Raw genomic sequence first — 25,804 nt, 5'->3', positions numbered from 1 at the left:
AAATACAGTTTGTGTGCTTGATTTCCATTATTAGCTAATGTGAAATTGATGGTGTTGAAAAAATATTTAAAATAGAATTTGTTTCAAATAAATGCTTTATCACAGACTTCCTACCCTTTTTGTGTAATTTATGAGGATAATAACGTCTTTGATACTACTATTACTACTACTACTACTGGTAGTAGTAGTAATAGTAATAATAATAAAGCCATTGTTAATGTTATTATTATTATTGGTACGTTTATCCTGATACTTGTCTCCCCCCAGACAAAAATTCGTGTTTGCACCTCTGGTATTATATTTTCCCGGAAATTTTGTACAACAAAAATAATTTGAGTAATTAATTCGTCATAAACGGGGGGAGGGAAAAAAATGTTCTACCTTTTTTTGGAGAGAGTGCGTCATGGGCCTTTGGGGGATGGAGCACCCCTGGTGTACTGTTACCTCTTTGGAAGTGTAGGGGTAATACTCGCATATACACAGCATCCCCCTACTCCCAAGGGCTAAAAATGTGCATCTAATTCCGCCACATCTCCTCTTCAAGTACCTCCATCAATACCAGTACAAACTCGTGAGTTTGGTTTTTAAGTGCACTTTATGCCCGAACCACTATGTGCCTCCACTGGGTATCAAACACCGGACCCCTCGATTACAAGGCGACGACGTTACCACTACGCCATCTGGGAGGCTTGCAAACTAGTGGGACTACGTAGATAAAATTTATTAGAATTTGATGGATTTGTTGGAATCATCTCGGATATGCCTACCATCAGTCTAAAGAATCAGCTATTACCCTGCAAGGGCATCCGGGGTGCAACGAGGGATCACGCGCCCCTGGAAAACGAATGTCAACCTACAATTATATATTTCACATATATATAATTTCATTTCAGTCACAATAATTTATGTTAATTAATAGAAGGGTATTGAAGGAACATGCTAACTTCTAGCTGAGAGAGTTTTTTTTGAAGGGACAGTATTATTGTGGTGTAAAATATGTCTCGTTTAACCCCCCCCAGGAAAAAAATACTTGCTTGCCCCTCCCCGGAAAATAATCCTTTCGATGTCCATGATTACTAGTGTTGTAGTTACGATTTTATTTTGAGGGGCTAATTTTTTGTATTTCCATTCTTTATCAGATCGCCACTTCTCAGATATATTACCTTTATCTTTGAGGGGCATAGGTGCAACATAATTTATATCATGAGTGTAAAGAAAATGTCTACATTTTTGTGGAATCTGAAAAAAATATATAAAAAACAGCAATATTTCTGTACAACATATATTCCTTTTTATTGCCTTCATTTTGAGAACAGTACATTTTATAACAAGAAATTCATATACAAGTAGAAAGAAAAAAGTAGATTTCTGTGTTGAGTAAACATAAAAAGCAATTGCACACATATATTACGTTTGGATTTAAAGCTTTATATATACTGGCTAAGATATATGATATATATTTTTTTTTCAGTTCATTGTGTGTACTATTCTTTTGCACAAGTAAACATTCTTTCGAAAGTGACTGACACTAACTAAAGTTTTGTCCTACTGATTGCATTTGATTTATTTGGAAGTACTTATGACTATAAACTAATTATAAATGCCATCAATCCCAAATTATGTAGAAAGAAAATGTTAAGTATGCCATATTTACCATTTGTTGTGTTAAATTGTGATTTTTATATTTCTGTCTTTATTTCGCTATATGTTCCTTTGACAGTTTTTCGTTTTTCATATCTTTAAGATTAAATGTCTAGCACGAACTTCATTGAAATGTGCTACTTTTCACGTGGTCAATTTGAGTAATCCTATTTGCTTGTAGAATTATTTTAATCTTTTATTACATTTTGTACTACTACTAATAATCTCGTACTTGATTCCTTGTTGTCAGAGATTTGTTTAAAAAATTGTTTGTTATCTTTGTTTCATGCATATTTAAAATACTGTTACTGTAATAATCTTATAACCCATGATGTTTCGTTGCTGAAAACGTGCTTGTTTTCAGACAAACATTCACAAAATTTTCTTAGCCATGTTTGCTGATGGAAAGTTAAGGAATTCAAATTATCTTTATTGCAAGAACCATGTTTGAAATTAACTTTCCACTTCTCTGTAATATGTTTCAAGAAACGGTAGAGTGAGATTTTCGTAACATTTCTGGTTTTGATGCATTTGCAGCTTGGGAGAGAGTCACATCTCCTGAAACAACCAATCAGCAAGCGAGCCGCTGACGTCATCTCAACCCAGCACCTATTACTAACCCTCTTGTAGGTAGGTTCGCTAGTCAGCAGGAGATGTTCCATAAATAACCTGATTCTAAGTATGTGCGCAAGTTATTTTTCACGTGATTGTTCATCTATTTTTATACCAGAGGTAGATACTATTTACATTATAATACACAGATAGTCTTGAATACATATTGACTTTCAAACTTCAGAAATACGCTTCAAATGATGTACATTATCGGCGCATACACTTTGGCACTGTAAAAGTCTTGTTATTTTTATTTGGGTTTCCATTACATTATCCACTGTATGTTACTGTGTAAGATCCGGTGTTGATGTCAAAGTTGGTTGCTGGGTGTCCTGCAAACTGCCTAGGGTCGTTTTGGAGGAACCTGGGAGTGTGTACGGGTGTAGGGTTGTAGTTGTAGTTGTGGGCTGGGGCTGGATTGTAATTGTGAGCTGGTGCAGGATTGTAGTTCTGCGCCGGAGCGGGGTTGTTGTATCTAGGTCGTTGCTGGAAGTTTGTGAAGGATGCAAAATCGCTGGGCCTGCTGGAGTGTCCAGATCGAGGACTTCCGCTGGACTTGTAGTAGGATCTTGGATCTTCTCTGTACTGTCCATCGTCGTAATCGTCGTTCACGGAATTGTGGTTGTTGGTGAGGGTTGGTGGCGCCACCTGGATGTCTGTGCCTGCGGGTTCGAATCCTCGTCTGCTGGCTCCATACTCGACTTCCCTCACTTTCCCTGTGTCGTCCACGTATCCGTACTTTCCGAACACCTCTCCTGTGGCGTACTTGGTCTCTATCTTGAAGCTTCCGTCCGCCCCTTCGTAGCCGTAACTATAGCTTCCATCTTCGTTGTGGCGGTTGATCTGCTTCAGAATTGGGACTGGCGTCGTGTACTGACCACGCTGGGCCATTGCAACTGCAGTCAGAAATCCTGACAGTAAGACCTGCAATAATAATAATAATAAGTTTACAGTAGTAATAATAAGGTAGTTTTGTGGTCAACAATAGCAAGCAACATGAATAGTAAATCTCCAGATAAAATGTTTGTAGGAAATCAGTTTTCTCAAATTTCATACCATAAACCTACACTTGGGAACACACAATTTGGCGTTGGGCAGAATTTGCAATGTTGCCACATTGGTGCCCTTTTATTTATATGGTTACTCTACGTCGTTTTCTATATCTTGTTTCAATTGTAATGATGCAATTGTCACGCGTTTCGCTAACCACTCTGCCACGAAGGCTATCGTGTACCTTCCGCAACCCATATTTGTAATTAATGTAATATAAAAATGGCATCAATGTTTGTTGGAAAGATCAGGTATAACAGCGATTGTTTACCTGTGGAGTGAGTTGTCGCTGGTAACTGCAATCGCTTCCCCCCTCCACGCAATCCCGTTCCCTCTCACATGTTCATTGGTGGAGCTGTCTCGCGTAACTACCTGCGCAAAGACTTCTTTTCGTTCACTTGCTCAAGAGATAGCTGGGACAGAGTATACGTCTGCTAACGTAATATAAATGCAAAATTACTGCCACCATCACACGTGACCTTACTAAAGGCAAGGGCGTATTACAGGAGGGGCAGAGGAGGCGATCGCCCTATGGAGACCTTGAGGAGGGCGTCGTGGGCGACTTTCACCAAGAGCCTTATAATTTTTTTTTCATATACGAGGGTTAAATCATAAGTCATGGCAACTACTTTTTTCTCGCGAACAGGGGACAACACGAAAAATCTAAGATATACGTTTGAAAGTGTATGGAATTTACTTTCGAAAGAAGCCACCAGATGGTGTATGTGAACAACGCATGCAAGTTCAGTCGGCGAGTGACAGCGTTCGAAAATGGAGGTCATGAAGCAGGAGCAACGTCCGTACGTTAAAATAGCAGTTCCCCGCGGCAGAAATGCACGGGAATGCCATACAGAGCTACGGGAAGCACTGGGTGTGCATGCCATAATAAAACACGAGTGGATAACCAGGGTGAATACTTTTGAAGGTTGTTAAACAGTGTAGTCTTGTGTACTTGTTGTTCATGCCATAATAAAACACTGTTGTCCAATACCCTGTGTTCTGCCTCTTCCCTACGAGAGTTTCCTGCCTCGAGAATTCATCTGCTGGCTTCATTCGAAGGTACATCTTAGATTTTTCATGTTGTCCCCTGTTCGCGAGAAAAAAATAGTTGCCATGACTTATGACTTATTTATAAATAATTTTCACAGTTGGGACGAAATATAGTAAACGGCGTAACATTTGAGACACACATGTCAAGGCTGTAGCTATACGGGGGCGGAGGGATCATCCACGGGCGCTGAAAGATTTGGAGGGGACCAAAGATCGAGGTAGCGTAGAGAACTTTAAAATAGGCAGGAGAAATTTGGCTTTTTTATCTTAGTTTTGGAGGGGGCGCTGTAAAGGCATCCCACCCTCCAAGAGAACGTCCTTTATCCGCCACTGACTAAAGAGGAAAGTAACCAACACATTAGAACCTAAGGAAAATGTAAAAATATTAAATTGATCTATTGATTGATTGGTGTTTTAAGTCCACTTTATGCACAGTAAGGGTAATCGGGACTGGACCTACAGTTTAAAGTGGGATACGAACATCTATGTGCCTCCACCGGATATCGAACCCGGTGGAGGCACATTAACAGGATCTAGCCTAACATGATTGATTGCGTTCATTTTCCTTCGCTTTTGTGTCACTTTTGGCTAATTGCGAAGATGGGGATGAGTGAAGATATGATGAAATTGATGAATGGACACTCACAATCAACAATGCCCAGGCTGGGATTCGAACCCGGGACCCGTGGATAGCCTAACACTACTAACACAAAACCGGCCTCAGTGGCGGAATGGTTATCACAGCGTACTATGACGCTGAAGATCCTGGGTTCGAATCCCGACCTGGGAATGGGTGTTCTTTCTTCACAATTTCATCGTATCATCACTCATTCTAATCTTAGCGATTACCCAAAAGTGGCACAAAAGCGAATAAAATAAACTAAATCAATCAATCAAACGACTAACCCAACAACAACTTATTATTTCTTTAAAAATATTTCGTAAAGAAAAGGCAGGATTCGATCTTTTGTTTTTTTTGTAGCTGGAAAGACACGATAATGAGACGCTACGATTCCTCAAGCCCTCTGGCATGTTATATGCATCAATGAATCAGTTGCTGAACGATTGTGTCTTGGAAGACAGGCATTACTATTGACTGTTGTAAGTAACGGTACAGATGCTATTTCCATGTGGATATTTTAAATGCAGGGTAATTTAAAATGAATGGTGAAACTTTACACATTTACTATTTGATAGAAAATAAGACAAGGCATCAATTTATAAAAAAGAACTCTGGAAGTTTTATTCCCAATTAGCGGGCTTATTCTGCTTAGCCGATGCTCCACCATGATCGACAGTGTTGCAAAATGGCTAACGACCAGTAGAAGGCGTATTGTGTGTTGGAGCTATCGAGAACTGATTCAATCACAATGGTGCAAAGACATTTCCGCATGCTTTTCGGTAGTAATGCATATGTTTCACCCTTCTGAAAGATTTGCCAAAGTTACAACTGCGAATTGTTAGTGCCTTCGAAACCGTTGGCAACGACTTACACAAGGTTCCCATGTTGAATCTTATAATGTGAGTCACGTGAGTAAAACGTCCAGAGTTTATCTTTGCATTGAGGTTTTGTCTGATTTTCTATCAAGTTGCACCATTTATTTTGAATTACCCTGTATGCATCCGCATAGCACACACTGTTAGAAGTTACCATAGCCTAATACATTTTACCCTTAAAATTTAACAATGTGCCTGTTAATTTACAAGACACAACCATGTCTTAAAATTTAAATATTCTATCGTGGATAAAAATTGATGATTACTGATTGGTTGATTGAATTAGTTTATTTTACGTCGTTTTTGTGCCATTTTTGGCTAATTCCGAAGGTGATGATGAATGGTGATAACGATGTGGTGGATGAAGGGACAATATCAAGGTTATATGGGCGTCACTACACGATTACCGTGGCTTCAGGTTTAGGCGCCATAGCCTCGTTAGTCTGCAAAAGGCAATTCAGGGTAAGAGATAATTATAAATTATATAAACTAAACGTAACGTTTCAATCTTCTAGCAAGGTCTTCTTCAGACTCTACACCAAGTACAAATGTAACAACGTTCAAAAAAGGATGATATATATACACAAACATTACTCCCCTCCATAATAAAATAAATTACTGCCTTGGTCAGCATATTGAGTCTTTCATATCATGGAAACAAGGCTTAATGGTGTTATAAATTACAGTTTGTGTGTGTGTGTGTGTGTGTGTGTGTGTATATATATATATATATATATATATATATATATATATATATATATATATACAGGGTGTTTCTAAAGGTCGTTTACAACGCTTGGGAGGTGATTCCTCACACGAAAACAAGCAAAAAGTCTAAGTTCCATTTTTACGACTGAGGCTTCGTTTCCGAGATAGGAGCCTCGCAAAAGGTGACAAAGTGAACGTCACACCTAACTGGGACGAATACTATCACAGATAGAGAGGCGGTTCCAAGGGAATCATAAAGGAATCGTATGTGCTCAGTCCGGAAGTCACTATGAAAAGTTCACTGCACGCATGCGCAATGGAGTCCTCAAAGGAATTGGGGATTTCCAGCAACAACAATGCATGGAAAAGGTATGTAACGCAGCAAGAAGGACCGTGACAATGAGAAATGCGTTCAAGACAACACATCCCGACCTCAAACATCAAAACATGACCACCGAACACAAAATCCGAAAAGTTGAGCACGGTTGCATACCCCAGTTACACGCGAGGAATGAACGAATCATGTCATGTGGCATACGAGAGACAGGAGGAGGGAAAGAAAAACACAATATCAGATGATTGCGACAACTACGTAATACCCCCCCCCCCACACACACACACACAACAAACAACAAATGCTACAATATCTTACGCACAGACAGTCCGTGTCACTGTACACCAACTGAAGATGTCACTTTCACCACACAAAGGGGGTGGGGAGCAATACCAAAAGTGTTCGCACGCGATCATTGTGACGTAAAAGAGACCAGTTTTGGAAGCGCTGCACAGGCAAGTCTGGCTCTCGTAGTCTACGTTTGACCTTCATGACTGCTGTTCCCGCGAGAGGAGCTCGAAGGGTTGGTTCTCTCCGGCAGTCGTCCCAATCGTGTTGCAGGTGCTGGGATATGATCAGCAGTTCGCTCTAGGTTGTCATACGCATTGAAGAGTACTAGTATGTTGCATTGAAAGAAGTTGACGTGGTGGAGTGGGCAAGTCAAGTATCGCAACAATTGGTCTGTGGTGTTCGTACGGTGATACGGCCAATTTGTGCAGTGTGCCAGTGTTAAACAAAAACAAATACTTTGCAGTTCCAGCTCCCTATTACACAGATGGCTGCGTATACGACCCAGCAGCTAGCAGACATGCATCTCATGTATGGGGAGGCACGTGGTAATAGCCGTGAGGCAAGGCGTCTTTATGGAGAACGCTTTCCACATAGACGTTTACCGTCTCACACCTTCTTTCAGGTAGTGGACAGTCGACTGCGTGAAACAGGGTCAGTGTTACCACCGCGACAAGAAGTTGGAAGACCCCGAAGTGTACGCACACATCAGTTTGCAGAAGATGTGTTAACAGCGGTCGCAGAACATCCTGGCACCAGTACGCGAGTGCTCGCTCGGGCACGAAACACGTCTCATGTGAATGTTTGGCGAGTGTTGTCAGATGAAGGAATGCACCCTTTTAAACTGCAGAAAGTACAAGAACTGTTACCTCGTGACTTTCGCCCTCGTATGGAGTTTTGCCAATGGTTGTTGCATCAGCTGGACACAAACCCTCACTTCGGGGCAAACGTATTGTGGACAGATGAAGCCATTTTCACCAGGATGGATGTCTTCAATAGTAGAAACAGTCATGTATGGGACTTTGACAACCCACATGCACTTTTTGTGGCCCATCACCAGCACAGGTTTTCAGTGAATGTGTGGTGCGGGATAGTACATGATCATTTAATTGGACCATACATTCTCCCTGTTCGCCTGAATGGTCGCACGTATCATGCATTTCTTAGTGAGGTTCTGCCTGAACTGTTGGAGACCGTACCTTTGGCACTGCGGCAAGAAATGTGGTACCAACACGATGGTGCACCAGCTCATTTCGATCGTAATGTACGACATTTCCTGCATGACGTGTTTCGCAATAGGTTCATTGGTAGGGATGAGCCTGTGCCTTGGCCACCGAGGTCGCCAGATCTCAACCCTCTCGATTTTTTCTTCTGGGGAGAAATGAAAACCCTCGTATACGACACACCTGTCACATCAGCTGAGGACCTCGTTGCTCGCATCAACGTCGCCGCCGCGACGGTAGCAGATACACCTGGCTTGTTTGCTCGTACTCGACAATCCTTGATTCGTCGCTGTCATCTCTGCGTAGAAGTAAACGGCAGACATTTTGAAAACCGTCTGTGATTATTGCCCTCGGCAAATACCAGTGAGAACACTTTTGGTATTGCTCCCCACCCCCTTTATGTGGTGAAAGTCACATCTTCAGTTGGTGTACAGTGACACGGACTGTCTGTGCGTAAGATATTGTAGCATTTGTTGTTTGTTGTGTGTGTGTGGGGGGGGATATTACGCAGTTGTCGCGTGTAAAAATACACGTTGTCGCAATCATCTGATATTGTGTTTTTCTTTCCCTCCTCCTGTCTCTCGTATGCCACATGACATGATTCGTTCATTCCTCGCGTGTAACTGGGGTATGCAACCGCGCTCAACTTTTCGGATTTTGTGTTCGGTGGTCATGTTTTGATGTTTGAGGTCGGGATGTGTTGTCTTGAACGCATTTCTCATTGTCACGGTCCTTCTTGCTGCGTTACATACCATTTCCATGCATTGTTGTTGCTGGAAATCCCCAATTCCTTTGAGGACTCCATTGCGCATGCGTGCAGTGAACTTTTCATAGTGACTTCCGGACTGAGCACATACGATTCCTTTATGATTCCCTTGGAACCGCCTCTCTATCTGTGATAGTATTCGTCCCAGTTAGGTGTGACGTTCACTTTGTCACCTTTTGCGAGGCTCCTATCTCGGAAACGAAGCCTCAGTCGTAAAAATGGAACTTAGACTTTTTGCTTGTTTTCGTGTGAGGAATCACCTCCCACCTTTAGAAACACCCTGTATATATCATTAAATAGCCATTAAAGTTATGCTAGTTAGGATAACTATGTAACGGTCATTAATACTTAAAAAAAACTATAATGGCTATTTTTACGGTTCTTGAATGGAAACGAAAATGACAGCGTAGCCAAAAGGGGGCAGCTGCCCTCCACTTCTTGCCACTTTTGTCCCTGCACTATGGCCTCTTAATGCTAAGCCTTATCTACCAAGAAAAAGTAAACTCTCTTTGCCCCCTCAGTTTTTGGCGCCCAATCGCCGCTACTGGCAACAACCAGGTCCATGGTTCGACTCCCTGTGGTCCGAATACCGATTAGCCAGACTGGGCTCAAAGTGAACTTCAAACGAAATGTTCTTTTGGATACTGGCATAAGCCTCTCACGTCCATAACGTCGTCACCTTGTAATCAAGGAGTTCCCGGGCTCGATGCCCGGTGGAGACACATGGCACAGTGGTTCGGATCCCACTTTAAACTGTAGGTCCAGTCCCGATTAGACTTTCTGTGCATGAAGTGGACTTAAAACACGAACTCGATCAATCAGTAGTTCTCATCTCCCTGTCGCGGTTACCCTCAGCGTACAAAGAAGCGTCGTTGATGAAACCAAGACCAGTACTTACTAGTTTGCACACCATGATTGTGAACTGGACACTTCCTCCACACGTAACAAAATCAGCCCGAACAAAACCTACATCACTCTTTTATATGATGACGCCAAAACGTTGGAGGAAAAAAACCCATCGGCAGCGCATTCCTCTTCCAATGTCGATCTCCAACCACACTGCTTGTCTTGCCGAAGGTCAGGCGACCTCCGTATACGGTTGATGGTGTGGAGGTGCGGTTCTGGTGTAGTGGTGGGGATTGCTGGACCGTGCGGAGACCTTTGAAGAGTCCTTATGAATAATTGGTCATCTTGACCGCCTCAGGATTCTCAGAACCTTCTAGAAATGTGGAGAAGCCATCAAAAAGACTGGATGATGACCTTTCACTTCAAGATGGCCGTTGCATGTGTGCCAGTAACTCCGCCCAGGCGCCGCGCCCTGGTTGATAAACACAGGAAGTCCATTTGGTATGTATCTCTCGGAGCGGCCTTGCCTTGCTGAAGAATGCGACATTGCTGCTCTCAAGGTGCTCCGATTGTTGAATCATACTCTTCGGCTGCTTCCGTTAGCCCTCTGGAAGATCTGGTTTTGGTCACTCTCGCTTTGATGAGGACAGGAAGTTAGGGAGATCCTCGCAAAGGCATTTTCCGGTTTTTTGTACCGTTACCTTGCGCATGTTTTCAATGACTTCAGTACCAGAAGCTTCAGACTAACCTACAGCGACAAAGGAGTAGTGAAAACAAGATTATTGTTTACAGTTTCTTCTGTTTCTAGTAATTAAATTGACAAAGGCATATGTGTAAGGGTAGGGTGACCATACGTCCCGTTTTGACCGGGACAGTCCCGTCGTATCCCGTCCATATTATTAAAAAAAACACTATTTGTCCCGTTTTATAAAAGTCCAGGAGTTATCTTGTAAACCAAGTCTAAATTTGAGACATTTCATGCTAAAAAAGACATAGTTTTGTATGTGTTCCGTTATTTGTAGAGCAGTAAATCAACTCTTTACGTACTGCAACAACAATTTAAAGTTCCTGCTTCTTGAAGGGCCTCCCCGATGGCGCAGCGGTAGCGTAGTCGTCTTGTAATCAAGGAGCGCCGGGTTCGATACCCGATGGAGGCACTTTAAACTGTAGGTCCAGTCCCGATTAACCTTACTGTGCATAAAGTGGCGGAGTGGTTATCACATCGAGCTACGACGCCAGGGGTCCCGGGTTCGAATCCTGGCCTGGGCATGGATGTTTGTGAGTGTCCATTCATCAATTTCATCATTTCATCACTCATCCCCACCTTCGCAAATGAGCCAAAAGTGCCATAAAAAGCGAAGTAAAATATGGCAAATCAATCAATCAATCTTAAAGTGGACTTAAAACAACAAATCAATCAATCATTCAATCCTGCGTCTTGACACAACCTCAAAAGAAAAATCTAGAGTTGTGTGTCTGGTGGGGTAAGGTTTTCGGGGAGATTTATGAACGAATGGTGAAGAATAAAGCTGCTCACAAGAAGCTTATTTCTTCTGCTAAATACTTCTGGCATTACTCACTCAACTTCAGCATAATGGTTGATCAGAAACTATATGTAAGTCATATCGCGATTATAATAATTGATACCTTTTGACAATGGGAGATCATATTTCATCTATTATTTATGATGTATCATGTGATCCATACTTTAATAAATTATAAAAATACTTTTAAGATTAGGCCTAACAGATTTTCACGAAATGGGGGACGATCTTCTTGAGAATACCGTTTTTGGGTCAAAATATTATGGTCACCCTGTGTAAGGGGCAAGGGGCAAGGGGGAGGACTCGCCCTCCTCCAAATTCAGGTTATTGAAAATTTACAAGTTTATGGTACGTTTGTTAACCTCATGGAACCTGAGGAGCGAAGTATTTTTTTATGAGTTTGCAAATGTAACAGTTATTTATCAAAATAGTCCTGGACGATATTTTTGTATTGGCTTCAAAACTTGATTCCCCCCCCCCCCAAGTTTAGCTCCAAGTTCGATTCTGCCCCCCTCAAGTTAATTGAGTGAGTTGGTGTTTTAAGTCCATTTTATGCACAGTAAGGCTAATCGGGAATGTACCTACAGTTTAAAGTTGGATCCGAACCACTATGTGCAGTGGCGTCGCCAGAAATTTTTCTTAGGGTTGGCTCAAGGGTGGATAAAATATTTTTGGGTGGGCTCTCAGGGCCGGCCAGCCAAAAGAATTTTTCTAGGTGGAGCCACGTTTCATGAGGGTGCCTCCCCCTTTAGTTTAGTTTAGTTTAGTTTAGTTTATGTTTTTAATAAAATAAATTACTGCCTTGGTCAGCATATTTAGTTTTTCATAATCATGGAAACAAGGCTTAATGGTGTTATAATGGTGTTATACCTCTAATGCAATTATGACATACATTTTGTGTGATTTTTTTTCATTAGTGTTAAATAATTCGGCAAATATATTTCCTGTATTTGTAAGAAAAAGGAATATTATAAAATAAAGCGAAATACGCTTTCATCAATTAAAGAATAGCTTCTCTATGCTTTTACAAGACAAACTAAGCTTGTAAGCAAGCAACAGAATGATCGGAAAAATGATTTTCAACTGATAACATTAAAAAACAGATTCAATTTACCAAAACTCATTTAGTCACACTCGTATAAACCATTTTAATCAAATTTATTCAATAATATTTTCTCATTTTTGTAGGTTTTTCATTGTTTTAGGTGTATTAAATGTTTAATTTGATCATTTTGGAGCGCCAAAATGCGGTCACTCCGCTTGCTCCACCCAAGGGCAGAGTTAATATTAACGGTCGAAGTAGGCAGCCTTTTTAGGATCAGCATCCACCAGATTTAAACAATGGTTCTTGCAATCCACATAGATTGCTTTAGGCACTTCTTGTCTGAAAAAAGCTTGAACACCATGGAGTTCATTAGTGGTGATGTCACAAGAAGAGGACGAGCTGGAACTGAGTCTAGACAACGAGAGAACATGTTTTCTTCGTATCCAACTCAATGCTATTTTCATTCGGAAGGGGTAGCTTTAATTATTGTGACAGCAGTTATGAAACAAAATTATGATGTGTATCGTACATCAGTGTAAAGATGAGGTTTCGGAGAATACGACTATATGTTACGCATACCTTACAGAGGATAAGGTAAAGAATAACCAGAGTAAGAAAATCATGCATTTTCAAAACATTCCACTTCCGAGCACAGCCGAAGCCGACCCGAAGTTCACCCGATCTGAAGTCGGCCACGCTGCCGCTATGGATGGTGGGAAACCAGCTGCCTCAGGCGATTGAACGGACAACGCCCATTGGCTGAGATTGCTTTTGGAGCATTCGCTTTACTCGATTTCCTACTCCATTTATTCTTTACATTCTCATCTGTAAGGTATATGTTATATATAGACGTATTCTCTGAAATCTCATCTTTACATTGATGTACGATGCACATCACAATTTTGTTTCTTAACTGCTGTCACAATGATTAAAGCTACCCCTTCCGATCGAAAATAGCATTGAATTGGATACAAAAAAAAACACATTCTCTCGTTGTGTAGACTCAGTCCCAGCGCGTCGTCTGCTGTGACGTCACACTATTGGACTCAGCTCATTACGCTAGCACAGTGGCGGCGATTGGGTTCTAAAACCGGGGGTGCAAGGTGCCAAAACTAGGGGGCAGAGACAGTATATTTTCCTTTGTATGCAAGGTTTAGCTTAGTGCGAGGGCAAAACTGACGAAAAGTGGGGGGGGGGGGCAACCAGTGGCGTATGCTGGTTATAACGAGTGGGCAATCTCCGAACCTTGATTCATCCGCCCACTCCTGAAGTCTCTCTGCAAATTTATCTCAGCATGCACACAGGATTTATGAACATAATATCATATATGTGGAAAATTTTACCTTATTGTTGGCACCACTATCGATTAATTGTTGTGATTGCAGTTAATATACGTTTAGAATTTCAAATAATAAAACAAGAAAGTATACTAAACCTATAAATAAAACATGTAACATAAAATATGAAAGGAATGTGCTAGTGAAATAATCCATGTTGTTGGATTAAATGAAAATATTGGGTGGCGGAGAGGGGGGGGGGGCAGAATGTAGCCATGTTGTAAGTCCTTGGTTATCTCCACGCCGAAGGCGTCTTGTTAAATAATATATAATAATAAATATGTTGTTAAAGTTGCTTATTTTATCAGTAGATATGCCTTCGTATTGCAACTTTGCAAGCATGGCTATCTTTATTAAACGAAAAAACAAACAAACCTGGTTACATACATTAAAATTAAGAATTTACATTTCGGTATAGTTCCCTATGACAGCCCGATCTTTCGTCCACTTTAAACTTTTCTACCCCATTTTTCCAGTACGACAAACCGGTTTCAATGAAAGGTCATTTCCATTTTGTGAGAAAACTGAAAACGATTTTCTTCAAATACTTGTTCGCAAATTTTGCAGAAAGTAACATATATTGCCTTATTGTAATCACCCATGGAGGTCATTAATCCGCTACTGATGGTACAATGACACTAGCAACTTGATGCTGTATACTGTACAACCATTGTTCCACATGCTGATTTCCATTGTATGCAAACATCATATGGGTACTGCACTTTCCTAGGAGTGCGCTTGTGTGTATGTCATGAATTTGCCATTTTACGGCTTGTCCTCCTACAGAATTGGATGTTTACAACAGGGCAATGTAACTGCTAATCGTTTGTGTAACGAACCAGTAAGGTATAGGTAGGTGCTGCTATTCCGGTTCAGTCGATATTCTCTATTAGGAAAACTCACTCTTAAATACTGAAGACTGAAGTTCACTGTTCGCAACAGATATACAGGGTGACCAAGTAGGATGTGGAAATAACGAATTCAGCCCTTGACAGTGATGGACAAAGTCGTTGGCAGAAAATATTTAAATGGGTTCAAGATCGAACCACATAGATCGAACTAAAGTCTGATCATCATAATCAAAAAATGTTTGAAGAAAAAGAAAAGTATGATAAAATCCAGGTTGTAATACCTGGTATAGATTTGGGAAAAACTGCTAAAAGCAGTAATCCCAAATAAAAATAAGTAAAGGCCGAATCACACGGAACTGGATATCCAGTTAGTTGGCGCTGAAATGGCTACCTGCCCGGATGTGTTGGCTGCCTCGCTGGCTGCTTGACTGGTTTGGAGGAATATGACATGTTCTAATTCCTACTGGATTCTGTGGAACAGCCGATCAAAGCAAAGTGTGGGCATGTGAAGATAAATCTGTGAGTTTGCAAAGGGGAGTTTTTTTGTCTGTGGTTTCCGAGTGTTGGCTGTTTTTGTTAGTTTCTCAATAATAAAAAAAAGCAACGAGATGACGTGCAGTGCATTCGTGTTCAGTTCATTAATATTTAGGTAGGTATTTATGCAAAGCGATGAGATGTGTACGTGAGAAATAAAATTAGCCGAAAATGAAAATCCTTATTATTACAAGTGTATTAATTTTTTTTTTAAAAAAAAAAAGTGTGAATGAATCCTGCGAATCTCATGTATGAATATGCATACCCGAGTTAATTAAAAATACTTCTTCGGTACGCATTGATTACTATATTTTTTTGAGCCAATCATACTTTTCTTTTTTAATTTTTAATAAAAGCACAAAGCAGGTAATTCTTCTACAACATTCTTCAAATTTCTCGTCCATCTTTACAGTACAGATTATTTGCTCTGCGGAATGTCTTATGGGAACAAATGTCTATCGACAAGTACGCGGTAACAAGTATCGTGTGAGTCGAAAACTAGCAAATAGGTAGCCAGTCCAGCGCCAAGTAGGGTGTTCCTACTGGAATACCAGTTCCGTGTGATTCAGGCTTTAGTAATACCTGGATCGGGAAGGATTTTTTTTTGTGGATATCCCACAGTAGAGTCATAGAATAGTTAATTCTATGGTAGAGTCATCATCATAAAGGGCCTAATCATAGAATAGCTATGGCCTAATGAACACAGAACATTCCGCTACGCCACTGTCTCTCATTTTAACGCTCTATGAGAAGTTTCAGATTATTCACTGTTCCGAAACATCACATTCCATTCATTGTAAATGCAATAAAATACACTGATGTGCGTTAAGAATTGAACAAAGAAGTGGTGTTTCTTTCAAATTAAACATGATGTTTTAAACACATTGTTTTAACAAGCTAACACTTGTTTCAGATGAAACAGTAACGAATCGTGTGACCCGGTCGACTGCTGAGCCAAACGAATATGGCGGCCACCTGAAATATGACATATGCACATATTATCCTTGGTATGGCTTCCTAGGAAGCCATCTGTTTCATTGAAATTGTGTGGTGGATGTGATTGATGATCATATAAAAACTGCGAAACAGTAAATGTGTTGTTGAATCCTCGAGAACGTAGATTCGGCAAAATTCTTATCAAGAATGAATGGTGTTGTGTTTTAGTGATTGAAAAATCTAGTCTGTGCTACTAACCCCACAAGTCGTACATTTGTTTAGTGTGTATTGTCTATTCATTATGATTATTGTAAATGAGAATCTAGTCATGTGCGAATTTTTTTTCACCATATACGAAAGCCGAGAGATTTTCTCAGTTGTGCCATAGAGCAACCGTTGCTCAGTGGTTGTACTTTACGTACGTAGACAATGTATTAATAGAATATAATTGTAAAAGGTAAGGGTTGCATGCATCGGAGACACATTTCTTGATTTTTACAGAAGAAACTACTTACGGAAATGAGTTTCTCTAAGGTTTGCTACGTTCGTTGAGGTATTTCCTTGGTACTTGTTTACTATCCTTCGGACACATTTATTTATTTTTACAGAAGAAACTACTTACCGTAATAAGTTCCTGTAGCATTGTCGAACATCGGGAAGGTGTTTTGTGTGATGTGGGAATGTTTCATAGCTGAAATTCATGTTGTTCGTTGAAAATTAATTCTCCGACAGAGAATAGCTAGCCCCACGAACCATTGGTGCGTGGATAGGTTAGTTCTGTTAGGTTAGGAAACATAGTTAAAATTTGGTGTCGTGTTAGTATCAGGATATAGAAATTGGAAATAATTGTGAACCATTGGCGCTAGCCCCACGAACCATTGGCACGTGGTTAGGTTAGTTCTGTTAGGTTAGGAAACATAGTTCAAATTTCATCAAAACAACGTTGATACACCTTCAGGAGTGTTCCGCGAAGCAGATACGTAAGTACGAATGTCAAAAATTGAAGAAACGAAAAAATTAGAGGTTTCCGAAGGATAGTAAATTTTTACCAGGAATTCAACAACGAAAATCCCAAAGTGAGGAAAAATTAACTGGAGGAGTAAATCGATAAAAACCGATATCGTCCGGATATGCATAATTATTGAACGTACTGATGAAGCACATATTTAGGGGTGAAATGAATGCTAATGGAACCTAACCTAACAGGCCTAACCTTACCTCATAGGCATACCTCGTCCCCGTGAATGGTTTTTGGGGCTAACGTGAATGGTTTGTGGGGCTATTGTGAACAGAAAGTGTAAAAAGAAAATGGTACTTACCCGAAGAGATGTCGGCTGTCTGCAAGCACGGTTTTGAACGATGCACTAAATTATTACTGGGGATAAACGTATTTTACACTATCTACAAGTTTTTGGAACCTGTTCTTCTTCATGCACCAAACACACGCACAACGCACCGCGAACGCAAAGAAGCAATCACCACGCAGAACGCATATGAGCAAAGCACACACATTCACAACGCGGACACAAAGACGAACCTGCAATGTTGTTAACTCCCATTGGTTACCACCAAAAGGCAATAAGGAGGTAAAGTAGAGTCTAGCCAGTTTTTGGGGCTATCCGTGAATGGTTTGTGGGGCTCGCACCATGACGTGCGTTCCATAACACTTTGAGAAATGGCTTATTTTAGTGTAAAAATTGTTTCTAATCGTCTGAAAACCTTAATGGCACCTTCAAATATGTTCCGCAATGCACAATTCATAAGTACAAACTATACGAAACACAAAATATCCAATTTTAAAGTGTCTCCAATACAACGAACTGATACCATAAATTACTCTCTATATAAAAAATTGTGTTTGTTTTTGTGTAAAAAGCATAATGGCACCTTGAACTATGTTCTGCAATACACAATTGGTAAGTACGAACCATGCGAAACACAAAATATCCAATTTTAATGTGTCTCCGATCCATGAAACTGGTAATGAAGATTGTATTCGATGCATGCTTTCGTAGTTAGGTGGGTGGGGCCGTTTACCCACTGTACCCCCTCGAGAATCATGTCAAACTTTTTTAAACGAAAAATTTGAATGTTTTACGTAATGTAAAAGTGGTCCCAGCATTAGGAAAGCACAAACAACGGAGAATGGCCCACGTAAGTTAAAACTGCAATTTCGGAGTATTTTCGCTGCTTTTTGTTAGTAAAAACTGTTTGTATGCACATTAAAATATCGAAAGAACATGTTGAAAATAACTGCTAGTACCAATCCTAACCTAACTACGTGAAATTATAGCTGCTGTTGTGGAAAGTCGTTTTTGGTGCTATATTCACTTGCACGAAGCCTTCGGGCTGTTCTGCTACACTGTAAAGTAACACGCTAAGGTAACAGATATACTTTACTTCACAATAACACATTTCCGCGAGCTAAAATCAACTGAAAACATTCATAAACAACAAAATCTTCATAAACCATGCAAGATATTTCACTTTCTCCAGGGGGTACAACAGAGATTCAAGGGTACCAGGGAATGTTTGCCCAAGTTTCTTGTTTAACTCCGAATTTATCATGATGTACATACATTGTTTACATGGTTCGATTTTTAATTATGTCTGTTAACACATAATTGAAAGTCTTAGTGATTAGTTACTGTGTATAGTCCTACATCATTCTTTGCTTGCAAGCAGCCATTTATTTACTGTTTTCTTCGATACAGACTGCTGCTGCCATTTACTTCAAATGTGTGGTGTGCAAAGGGGTAATTCGTTGATAAATGGTTTCATTGTTAGTTTAAGCAGGTCAGGTTTAGGGCTCTTAGCATTAAAATAATGTCCCCAAATGCTTTAAACACCTGCTCACATAATATATGGTCTTGAGCATGAAACAAGCTTCGACCCTCACATGAAAATTTACAAACCCTCATGTCAGAGTCAACCGGAAACCAAGAACGCCTGCTCATGTAAGATACATGTCAAATCAAATTTCTCTGGTAAATAACACTTAGCTTCTACAAGCTATAAACTTACTCCAAAAATCGTTTTCCACATTCTAAAGCACTTCTTAGTACTTCTGTAAAACTTGCAAAAAATCATTAAACACTTGGAACTGTTACTAAAATATTAATGCAACTTGCATGCTCAGTGTCGACATACAATGCCCAGGAAATATTGCTTACAGTACATATCCTCCTTCCCTAGTCATTGATTTTTTTTTCCAAGATCTTGCATTTGGGGGGGGGGGAATCGCAAATTTACAGTGTGTGTAATTATGTATTTACAGTTGCATTTTAATATGTACTGTAACCGATAAGAAGATTTCTTCATATCCAAGCATATTGTGGTGCATGGTGCTATATACCTGCCTATCTTGCCATGATACATGTGTTTTTCTAGCTATGTCATGTGAATTCACTAGAGGTATACATGCATATATACTGCATCTTTCATGCAGTACATTTTTATGTCCCATGCATTTTACCTGTGATGGTTTTTCATTAACTGTTCATTAATTATATAACTGATATTGGGTGTTATGTGTAACTGCTTTTTTCTTGGGTCTCCCTGATCACTTAGTGGCAATATTATCACCTTGTAATCAAGGTGTCATGGATTTGATTCCCAGTGGAGTCAGTGCTTTGGATCCCACTTTAAACTGTAGGCCCAGTCCTGATAGCCTATACATGCATAAAGTGAAGTTAAATATAAAAATCAAGCCCCCTCCCTTTGGATAAAAAAAGGTAAAGTGCTCCCCTGTGCTTAGCACCACGCCATGAAGGCATATAGGAGGTGTGGGGGTAACGCCCCACACTTTCTTGATCTGGTTGTGAGTGGGGGTGATGTGAGCAGAACATAAGTTTTTCTTTCTTGCAGGTATCTGCTATTAAAATCAGTTCACCTGGTTAATGAGCAATTTCATTTTTATATCAGATGGTTATTAGTAGGAGCTCAGAAGTTGACTATCCCAGTCGACTATCGCTAACCAGGCTGGGTCCAATTCGAGTCCCGTGTCCCTGTTCAGGTTGTCTTTTTCCCCGTGTATGGCTATTCCTTCTTTGATGAGACGGTCCCAGTAATTTGATGATTTATTGTTGATCTCTGTGGTTGTGAAGTCAATTCTATGGCCCTCCTAGATTGAATGTTCTGCTAATCCTGATTTTTCCGGATGAAAATTCGTTGTGTAGCTGGCATGTTCTTTGCATCGCTGTTTGATTGTCCTCCCCGTTTGTCCAATGTAGGCTTTACCGCAGGCACAGGCGATACGGTAAACCCCGGTTGTCTTCTGTCCTAGGTCGTCTTTGGGGTTTCGAAGTCGGCTTCTGACTTTCGATGGCGGTTTGTGGATGGTCTTGACTGGGAGCGCGGACGTCAGAGAAACACCACGTGATTGGCCCGCCACCTACACCGGACCCTTCCCACACCAAATACATATAACGTCACCCTGGCTTATCTCTGCACTTCATTCTCTGAAGATGAGAGTGACGTTAGCTCTCGAAAGCTCGGAAGCCTTTCCGGAAATCACCTGGCTGATTGCCCGAGAAAACCTTTTCAATATTCGCCGCCAGGAAAGCTTCAAGAATATGTATTTGTTTTCATATTTTTACTTCATTTCATGCTATCAAATACATTTTAAAAATCGTGAGACAACTGGTAAAAGAAAATACTGAAAAATGACCTCAATTAAAAAAAAAATGCAAAAATAAAAACCATGTTTTCTGGTTCTAACTGAAGTGAACGGACTACTGTAAGATTTAGCATTGTCTTCAATAGTAACCTCCTGGTCCTAGTTATTGTTGAAATTTTCATATTGGTCTTTATTTATTAAAGTGTTTTGTGCAGTTACAGGATCTGTTGGGAAAACAGTCTTTGAGTTGGAATCATGGAGGTAACTACGCGTAGAAAACCAGGAGTGAGGCTGGAATCAACAAGTGGAGAAGTTGTGCCTATATCCTGTAATGCCTCCTCAATTGGAAGTGAATCAGGTAAGTCAGCTTGAATTCATATTTAGTTCAAGGTGTGTACTAGTGTGGAAAACCTGGAATAAATCAGGGAATTTACCTTTTCTGGAAAAGAGACAACATTTTTGCACTAAAAGTAGATTTTTTAACAATGAAAAATAAGGGGTAGCAAGTGATTGTAAGTTTGTGCAGAAAATGCATACATATTCAATACTCTAGGAAAAGGGATCACGTTTTGAAATATTTTCATGTAGAAATCTATTGCAGTAAGTGGCTATTAGAATTTACGACTTTCTTGTTGCAATTTTTGGGCTGTGTTTGATAGATATTACAGGGAAAAAAGGAAATTTCAGGCAATTTGCGTGCATTTTGAAGTGTGCAAGAGAAAAGTTGCAAAATGTACAAGTGATTCATTCCCATTCCTCAAAAAAGATTCAGTTCAGAAACTTGTTCCTCTCGTCCTTATGACGAGTCAGTCTGTTACAAATTATGGATCCTTTGAATTTCTGTCTACATAGTCTCGTAGATTGGATTTTCACTTTTTTATACTGTTTTAGATAGAATATCAAAATAAAGTTGTAGTCCAGCTGTACTGATTGGTGATCAGGGTGGGTAAAAATCATGATTTTTCATTTAAATCAATCTTATGATTTTTTAAAAAAAACATGCTTGAAATGTCTTGTATGATTATTGGCACCATACATACAGGACCGGATTAAGACTAAATTGAGCCTGATGCTTGAAATCTTTGGTGAACAACAAACACAACGACGTTATAGTTATGTCACAGCGCAAAGAATAATAGTAACTGTATAATAACTAACGCTGTGTCTAGGCGTCTGAATTTGGGGCTCCAAATTTCATTCTAAGATTTATTTTCAGGTTAATATAGCAAAAGAAAACTGTTCAGCTTTCGGAAAATTCAAACTTTAGGCTAAAAGACTAAAAATCGGCAACTTACGTGTGTGAGTATGAGTACTCACACACGTAAGTTGCCGATTTTTAGTCTTTTAGCCTAAAGTTTGTATTTAATTGTGAGTAATTCGCACATTACCAGTATGTTTTTCGGAAAATTCTCGTCTGTTTTCATCTGGGCCTATTTCAGGAATTGACCTAATGCTGCAGTGTCAATAGCACCCACCTTAATCTGCCTTCATACATATAGATATATCTTTTTTTGTAGGAAAGCTCCTTTGAAAAAGAATGTTGAATGTGTTAATGAAACTATAATAATTTCAGTAACTTTCTTCCAGTGAAGAAAAACATTCTGATGTGCCACTTAATTGTAACTTAAACTTTTTTTTAATAGTCTTTTTACGTGAATTTTGGCAATTTTTTTTAATGATAGTTTGCAAATATCAGCTGCCATGTTTATTTACAGCTTAATGATAATGTCACTATGGTTCAACATGATTAGCATTTTGTATATTATTCTCCAAAAAATGTTGCCTATAGAAAGCATTGCATTTTAAATCAAGAGATCTTTATGTGTGTTTGCTGTTTACATATTACATATCCTTTCGTATGAACTTCACCTCATGAGTGCATCTATTTTTTCCCTTGCTCTTCCTATCTTAGAGCCTAATGAACATCATTGAATATTATTTTACAGATCTTGGCCTTGTTGGCATTTACATTTTGGTGTAGGAAGACAAGAAATGTTGTTAGCAAGATTATACAAGTAGTGTATATTTTTCTTAAAGAAAGTTAGCCTGGCTGATATCGGTTGGTACTGCATAATAGTAGTAAGTACATGAATAGTACAGAAATCGAATACAGTGTCGTAGAAAGTGCTGCTTTATTGTTTATATAAGCACACAGCATCTGGAGAAATTCTTGTTGCATGTGGTAATTATGTAGCAAATCTGCTGGAATGTGAAAACTTTTGTATGATTTATGGAAATAACTTTGTTTATGACATTTTCTGTTGTTTTTAGATCGCGTAGATATGTTATGGTGAAATTATGTACCTCTGTTACCTTTGCCTGAAGGCTAGACACAAGTGATTATAGCACCTGATATGTTTGAGGCCGCTTGTAATTTTACATTAGCCTTCGAATTTTCATGTGTTTTTGTGCATGTAGAACGAAATTTGCTTTTAAAAAAGTGGTAATAGTGAATATTCATAGTAGACCCTTCTCATCTTAGATCATACAGCTGCTGTCCACTAACCATCAAGGATTTTGCTGAAAAAAATATATGTTAAAGGACCACATGGCACATGTCCACAAATAAAATATTTTTATTTTCTGTTGATTTGTTACAGTGTTACAAGCTCACAAAGTGAGACACTATCTGGCAAAAAAATCTCCGGGAGAGAAATATTTTCAAACCACTATAAATCAAAAACAAAATATGGTAAAGACTTAAGGGGATGAGGGACAATTTCCCCGAGGTCCTTTCTCTCTGAGGCAGGTGGAGAGCACTGTTGCCAACTTAGCTCTTTTGGAGCCAGATTTGGCTCTTTTGTACAGTCGTTTGGCTATTAACTGGCACCTGCCCCACTATGATGCCATTACTGGCTGCGGACCCACAAAGACCAACTTTTGCCATGAGCATACATTTTTGTGACGTGATATTATTAAATTGGCTGTGACACCCCACCTCTCTTACCTCACCAGCTACTTTTATAAATTTCCATGGCTGAAGTGAAGATGGCAATATTGTTATCCGGGAATACTTTCTTTTCTATTTCATACGACCATCTGTGGAATATTGAGATCATCTTAAAAAATCGCTCCCACGTGCAACATGAACAGAAATTTATACTCTGTTGTATAGTCTACGTTTTTTTTTTAGTAGCAGAGCCCATTCTGATGATATTGAAATAAATGCGCAACTGGTGAGAAATTGTCAATTCCCCTTAAGGTCCTCTTTATTTGAAAGCTTGTTCAAAGCACTTCCAAAACCTTATTAATGAATTAAGGAACATATTCATGAAACACTCTTTAACTCTAAAATTAAAAATCAAAATCCATTTGGACCTTTTTTTTTTCTTCTTTGAGAAATCATTTTCTCAAAAACACCCATCTCAAAATTTCTGAAAATTGTACAATATAGTCTTTGGTTACTGTACTTTCGGAATGTGCAATCAGACGGCAATATTTTTGTTTATAACCAGGGAGAATTTATAAAAAAAAATCCTCCCATGTTCCAACATTTTTTGTTTTTTTACTGTAAAATATGTTACACTGTCATCACTGTTTCTGGCTGCTGCTTATCAGGAAACCTGTAGATCATCAAACGTATTGATAATATTTTGTGCATAAGTGCATGCTCGCTTGTGCATATGAGTATGCATAGTGGTAAGGAACCACTTAAAATAGGGCCATTCAATATCATTTCGAACAACCCTTGTCACATAATAATTTTTAAAAAATATTAATAACTTATTTCTATATCCTGTAAGTGTTCAAAATCGAAATTTCAGACTTGCATGTAGATCTGTTGGCCATTTTTAATTTGTTGGATGCAGTGATTTTAGTTTTCAAACGTTTATGAAAATCTATATAAATTCTTGTATAATTTCATTGGTAAATTTAAGATTTTTTCTCTGCCCTCTATTTTGGGTCATGGAGAGTCAAGATTGTTTTAAAAGAAAATCTTCAATTTTGGAGAGTTTATCAAAAAAAGGACCACCCAGGCAACTCATATATTTAACAATTTTCAAACTTATTTATTGTAGTGTAGCATGGAAACTACTAGTTTTGGAGCAAAAATAGTTATCAAGAAAATGAAAGGGCATTTATTTCTGAAGAAAAGTAATTTTGGTTTTTTACATATCGATTTTCATAAATGTCTGAAAACTGTAAGATGTAAGACAGATCTACATCAAGTCTAAAATTTCGATTTTGAACACTTGAAGGATATAGAAGTAAGTTATTAATATTTAAAGAAAATATTGTGTGACAAGGGATGTTCGAAAGGGTATGGAATGGCCCTATTTTAAGTGGTTCCTCACCACTACGCACACACATACGTACAAGCAAGCATGCATGCATGCACAAGATGTTATCAATAATATGTTTGATGCTCTACAGGTTTCCTGATAAGCAGCAGCCAGAAACAGTGTTGACAGTGTAACATATTTTACACTAAAAACCCCAAGAATTGTAAAACATGGAGGAATTTTTTTAAAAAAATCTCCTTGGTTGCACACAAAAATATTGCCCGGTCTGAATGCATCTCCTGCAAGTACAGTAACCAAAGACTATATTGTTCAATTTTCAGAAATTTGAGATGAGTGTTTTTGATAAAATGATTACAGAAAGAGGTCAAAAAGGATTTTTAAAAATTTTTACAAAGAATTTTCTACATAACGTTAGAAGTTAGTGCAGAAATGGCATTGCAAATATTTATTCCAGGTTTCATATTCTGTCATCACATCAAAACTCATATCCTGTGGTCCTTCAGTTAAAATATATATATATATATATTAGAACTTTGAAAAAATTTCAATTTTTTGTATTTTGATTCTTAATTTTAGAGTTGAAGAGGGCTTCATCAATATGTTCGTTAATAAGGTTTTGGAAGTACTTTGAACAAGCTTTCAAATAAATCAAACCATAAGTCTGTACCATTTTTAGTTTT

The 25,804-nt window shown here is 39.1% G+C and overlaps 1 protein-coding gene and 1 long non-coding RNA gene across 3 annotated transcripts in view; one reads left to right on the top strand and one right to left on the bottom strand.

The window, feature by feature from the left end:
• Positions 1 to 1,474: 1,474 nt before the first annotated feature.
• On the bottom strand, positions 1,475 to 10,216 carry Cpr97Eb (Cuticular protein 97Eb). Its single transcript, XM_083142043.1, has 2 exons — positions 10,068 to 10,216; positions 1,475 to 3,177 (listed from the first exon to the last, which is right to left on the bottom strand). Exons 1-2 carry the CDS (start codon positions 10,080 to 10,082, stop codon positions 2,524 to 2,526), a joined length of 669 nt encoding a protein of 222 aa, XP_082998169.1. The 5' UTR covers positions 10,083 to 10,216; the 3' UTR covers positions 1,475 to 2,523.
• Positions 10,217 to 16,282: 6,066 nt separating this feature from the next.
• LOC146003558 (uncharacterized) overlaps positions 16,283 to 25,804 on the top strand; it is a 54,985-nt gene continuing 45,463 nt past the window's right edge. The window contains exons 1-2 of one of the 2 annotated variants that reach the window (XR_014443829.1): positions 16,283 to 16,680; positions 21,096 to 21,238. This is a non-coding gene — a long non-coding RNA (uncharacterized LOC146003558). The remainder of the gene's footprint in view (positions 16,681 to 21,095; positions 21,239 to 25,804) is intronic. The other variant, XR_014443830.1, reaches the window with a different exon arrangement.

Source organism: Lepisma saccharinum, chromosome 20 (assembly GCF_977018435.1).
Source record: "Lepisma saccharinum chromosome 20, izLepSacc3.1, whole genome shotgun sequence".
Classification (NCBI taxonomy): Eukaryota; Metazoa; Arthropoda; class Insecta; order Zygentoma; family Lepismatidae; genus Lepisma; species Lepisma saccharinum.
This window is presented reverse-complemented; position numbering and strand designations above follow the sequence as displayed.